General features: G+C 39.6%; 1 protein-coding gene across 1 annotated transcript; it reads right to left on the reverse strand.

The window, feature by feature from the left end:
- Nucleotides 1-2,365: 2,365 nt before the first annotated feature.
- On the reverse strand, nucleotides 2,366-4,288 carry LOC145127616 (uncharacterized). The gene is made up of 5 exons (XM_079062777.1): nucleotides 3,962-4,288; nucleotides 3,614-3,861; nucleotides 3,349-3,555; nucleotides 2,571-2,651; nucleotides 2,366-2,459 (listed from the first exon to the last, which is right to left on the reverse strand). Exons 1-5 carry the CDS (start codon nucleotides 4,286-4,288, stop codon nucleotides 2,366-2,368), a joined length of 957 nt encoding a protein of 318 aa, XP_078918903.1.
- Between the last annotated feature and the right edge of the window lie 622 nt (nucleotides 4,289-4,910).

Genomic DNA, 4,910 nt, shown 5'->3' on the forward strand with positions numbered 1-4,910 from the left:
CCGAGGTCTAGTGGTCTATCTGCGAGGCTCGGAGGCTAAGGCGGTGCGAGGCTCGGTCCAGCTGCGAGCTTCGGATTGGGCCTCCCTTCGGTCGAATCAGAATCCAACACGCAGCTACTGTTCATGCGAGGGAAGGCGACACGTGGCTTCGCATGACTCACCAATTTCGGACACGTGGCACTCTTTCAGCGAAGGTGACGTGGCAAAAACGTGACTATGCGAATTTTCTCGGTTTTCGCACCAAAACTTCTAAAATCCATAACTTTCGCATACGAGCTCCGTTTTTGACGTTCTTTATATGCACGCGTAGGTAAAATTACGCTCTACAACTTTCGTTTAGACTTCGTCGGATAATTTTGATTTAATTTTTATATTATTATTTTTAACAGACCGGGATAGGAAATCCGTTAAAAATTCATAACTTCTTCATCCGACGTCCGTTTTCGTCAGACTTTTTACCGTTGTGCTACTAATGACGAGACCTTCGATTCTCGTTTAGGTCGTGTCGGCTAAAAATCACTCGATCTAAAATTCGAGTTTTTAGCTGTCTACTGCTAAGCTGAAACTTAGAAAAGTCATAACTTCCTCATACGAAGTCAGATTTGGGCGTTCTTTTTATCGAACTTCTCGGTTTAACGAATACAACGAGTTTCGTTTAGATTAATAAGGCTAAAAAGTAGTTTATCAAAAACTCACTTTTTACGACATTCGGCACCGTGCCGGTTTCTCGCGAAACTTCGACAAGTCATAACTTCTTCGTTATAACTCGGATTTCGGCATTCTTTATATATCCGGAAACCTTGAGACATATACTAAAACTTGGTTAAGATTAATCCTTCTAAATAATCTTCCATCAAAAAGTCGTTTTTGATGCTTATCGTCTCTAAATTGACTAGCCCGGATCTACGGGCGTTACAATACCGTACTCAAAACTCTTATCTTCTCGTTTTAGACTCGATTTTTCTTGTGCTATTCCTCACTCTATATTCTTGCATTCATACCCTCACCCCTATACTGAAAAGATCAAAAATAACACATAAGTAATAGAAAAGGAAAACAAAATAAAAATCCTAATTACTAAAAATTCAAACATTTACCAACCAAATAAAAAAACAAAACACACCAAACAAAAATAAAAATTATCTTAATCAAATCACACAAATAGAAATTAAAAAGGATAGTTAGTCTTAATCTTCTTCCTCATCCGCTCCTCCATGACCGCTTCAACCCGTACCGCTTCTTCTGGCATTCACCCGTTCTTCCCAACTCCTCACATATGGGTACTCAGGGCCATCCATTCGCGGTATGTTCAAATGGCTCATCAAGTGGGAGAGTGTCATATGGTTGTAATTCATACTATTCCCCAAGTCATCTTGATATTGCCTTGATTCCACACTATACCAATCCATGGGCAACTCGTCATCCACCGGAATCACGAGAGAGTCTTCATGCACACGCTCTTGCCTCGGCCTCGCTCTCTTTCCCAGTTGTTCGGGTGCTACTACCTCATCATCATTTGGGATGGAAAAATTACCACCTCCATAATCTTCCACTATTTTTGCTCTCCTAAAAAGAATATGATTAAATGGAGGTGTGGGTAGCATAGTTAGCATATTACTGGCTCCCCTTTTCAAGATGCCAAACGACCTTGCCAATCTAGTCACAAACATACCCCCATTAATCTTGGAGGTTTTCCTTTCCTTCACCGCGTCCTCACCCAAGTACCTAGCCAAGCAATATGGAATATTGTAAAAGGTGTTGGGCATGATAATGAACCATAAGTAAAATATATCAAGGCTCAGGACCTTGTCATCATCCTTCCTCATGTTGATTGTACTAGCAATGAGGCGATGAATCAAGTAGTGAATCGGTGATCGAATACTCCCTTCTTGAGCGACAGAGGGTATGTAGACAATGTTTGCTATCGTGGTCCACCAATTTCCCAAATTTGTCCCCTCCGGAAAAACTTTGTGGCAACTATCCAAGAAAGTTCCAAATACTTCAGTCATGACCAAAGATTGGTCATATAGGCGCTACCTCCAACTCAATTCCGCCATGCTACACTCTCTAAATTCACCACAAAGACAAAAAGTCAACGCTTTCGGGGAATAATTGTCATTCCCTCTGGAAAATGTAACGGTGGCAAAGAACTCCAAACAAAGCTCTTGATACACCGGTTCCTGTATCCGGAATAATCTCCTCCAGCCATCGCAAGTAATTTAAACTCCACCTTGCATGAAGAATTTACTTAAGTATGGGTTCAAAGAGTCCGCCAAACCCACTTGCTCAATCCACGTCCAATTTAGTTCATTCGGTACATAGAAATCCTTTTTCTTAAGTGTTTCAAGCCTCTTTTTCCATATAATCACATTAACTTTGGATCCAATTTCTGGAAAGTTGAACCAAGGGAAGTCCCCTTGGTCTCTTCTAGAGCTCTGACCCCTGCTTCTGAACATTTCCTGCAAATCAAACACAAGGAAAACAAACACACAAACCACAGAACTTGTTAAAAGAATAAAAATATGGAAACTGAAACATGGACTCGTCGAGTCCATGAACAGGTCACGGACATTCCTTCTGATTTGAACCAAATCTTCCATGTAAATCTAAAATTCGTTCTAGGGGTTTGTTTAGGGAGATAATCCAAGTATCTATTCACAAAAAATTCCAGTCCAAACACTTTAATTTAACAAAAATTAAAACACTAAAATTTATGAAAAGTCAAAATCGGGCTCTTTATCAAATTGGTACCATCAAACTCAGAAAAATCGAAACTTTAACAAGAATGTGAATGAAAAATCTTACATTTTGAAGAGATTTGGAGATGAAGTCACAAAAATTGAAGATTTTGCTTGAGAGAACTTGCTTGGCCGAGTGGGAGTGGTGACGGCTGTGAAAATGAGAGTTTTACTTTTTTAGGGTAAAAACCCTAATTTACTGAGTTTAAAAAAATATTTTTTATCGTTAATAAAACCTACTCGTCGAGTTGGGGGTCCCCAACTCGTCGTGTAGAGACGTATTTTACGAAATAGCGTGTATTTCCAGATGGGCTCGTCGAGTTAGGTCAACTGGACTCGACGAGTTGTATCCTTTGTTCGAAAAAATTTTGTTCTATTAAAAATAAATTTCACCACACCCCACACTCAAACTTTGCTTGTCCTCAAGCAAACATTTTAAGCTCAAAAGAAGATTTATACTAAAAATCTTTTAGAACACACAAAATAAAGAAAATGAAACTAAAAATAAAATGTAAAGAAAAGGGTAAAAAGAAAGCAAACTTAAACAGCGGTTGCCTCCCGTAAGCGCTTCTTTTTTAGGAGTCTTTAGCTGGACTCCTTCCCGCTCTACATTGCAGTGACTTTCTCAAAGGCCATTCCTTCGTCAAGTGGTTCTTCATTTGGTATGCCCTCTTCGTATTTCTTGACCCAATGCCCATTCACTTTAAAGCTCGACCCATCCTTGCTCCACAACTCAATTACCCCGTATGGATAGACATGTTTGATTGTAAAAGGCCCGGGCCAATGAGTGCGTAATTTTCCCAGAAAAAGCTTTAGTCTGGAATTGTATAAAAGAACTTTTTTGGTTAGCTTCAAATTCCTCTTTACCCTTTAACCTTACATCATACCATCTTTTTGTCTTGTCTTTGTAGATCAACGAGTAAGTGTAGGACTCGTTCCTCAATTCTTCCAAAGCATTCATTTGCAAAAGTCGATTGGTACGCAACTCATTTGGTTCAAAATTGCATGTTTTTAAAGCCCAATAGGCTTTATGTTCAAGCTCCACGGGTAAATGGCAATTTTTACCATAAACCAATCTATATGGTGTGGTTCCAATGGGTGTTTTGAATGCGGTCTGGAATGCCTAAAGTGCATCATCCAATTTTTCCGCCCAATCTTTCCTATTGCTACCCACCGATCTCTCCAAAATCCTCTTGAGTGCTCGATTAGTAATCTCGGTTTGCCCATTTTTTTTGTGGATGGTATGGTGTTGAAAATCTATGGCGTACACCATATTTTTGCAACACTTTTTCTAGTTGATCATTAGCAAAGTGGGTTCCCCGATCACTTATTAACGCCTTGGGTACTCCAAATCTAGAAAATAATTTTTTTAGGAACTTCACCACAACCCTTGCATCATTGGTTGGTAACGCTTGTGCTTCTGCCCATTTTGACACATAATCCACCGCCACAAGTATGTATTTATTATCTTTGGATGAAGGAAATGGAGCCATGAAATCCACACCCCAAACATCAAATATTTCACACACTTGGATGTTCCTTTGAGGCATTTCATTCCTTGCAGAAATATTACCCGTCCTTTGGCAAGCATCACACTCTCTAACATAAGTAGCAACATCCTTGAAGATTGTAGGCCAATAGAACCCCGCATCAAACACCTTCTTAGCAGTGAATTATACCCCATGATGTCTTCCTGCCGGTCCATTGTGGCAATGCTTTAGTATGTCTCGGATTTCCTTGCCAAAAACGCATCTTCTTATGATCCCATCCGCACAACTCCTAAAAAGATATGGCTCATCCCAGAAATAATATTTGATTTTTGAAAAGTGCTTCTTTTTCTTCTGGTGAATGAGCCCTTTTGGAAAAAAATCTCCTGCCAGGAAGTTTGCAATATCGGCATACAACAGTTCTTCCCCCATTATTACCATCAAATACACTTCCGGGAAGATATCTTCAATGACCTTGTTGTCCATCTCGTCCCTTATTGGATTTTCTAATCTAGAAAGATGGCCAGCAGCTACATTTTCCATCCCTTTCTTGTCCTTGATCTCGATGTCAAATTCTTAAAGTAACAGCACCCATCGGATCAACCTTGGCTTTGCATCCTGATTAGCAAACAAATACTTAATAGCAGAGTTGTCAATAAAAATAGTAGTTTTGGACAAAATTAAG

The sequence above is a fragment of the Lactuca virosa genome, chromosome 7 (genome assembly GCF_052849685.1).
Source record: "Lactuca virosa cultivar CGN04683 chromosome 7, Lactuca_virosa_CGN04683_v6, whole genome shotgun sequence".
In the NCBI taxonomy this organism is placed as follows: Eukaryota; Viridiplantae; Streptophyta; class Magnoliopsida; order Asterales; family Asteraceae; genus Lactuca; species Lactuca virosa.

Bases quoted from the DNA above. Each gene is read 5' to 3' on its own strand.
- LOC145127616 (XM_079062777.1), bottom strand. From the start codon at position 4,288: ATGCCTCAAAGGAACATCCAAGTGTGTGAAATATTTGATGTTTGGGGT. The intron at 3,556-3,613 runs GTTAAAGGGTAA...ATACAATTCCAG, and splicing joins AAAAGATGGTATGATGTAAG to ACTAAAGCTTTTTCTGGGAA. The intron at 2,652-3,348 runs GTAGAGCGGGAA...TTTTGTGAATAG, and splicing joins TTTGAGAAAGTCACTGCAAT to ATACTTGGATTATCTCCCTA.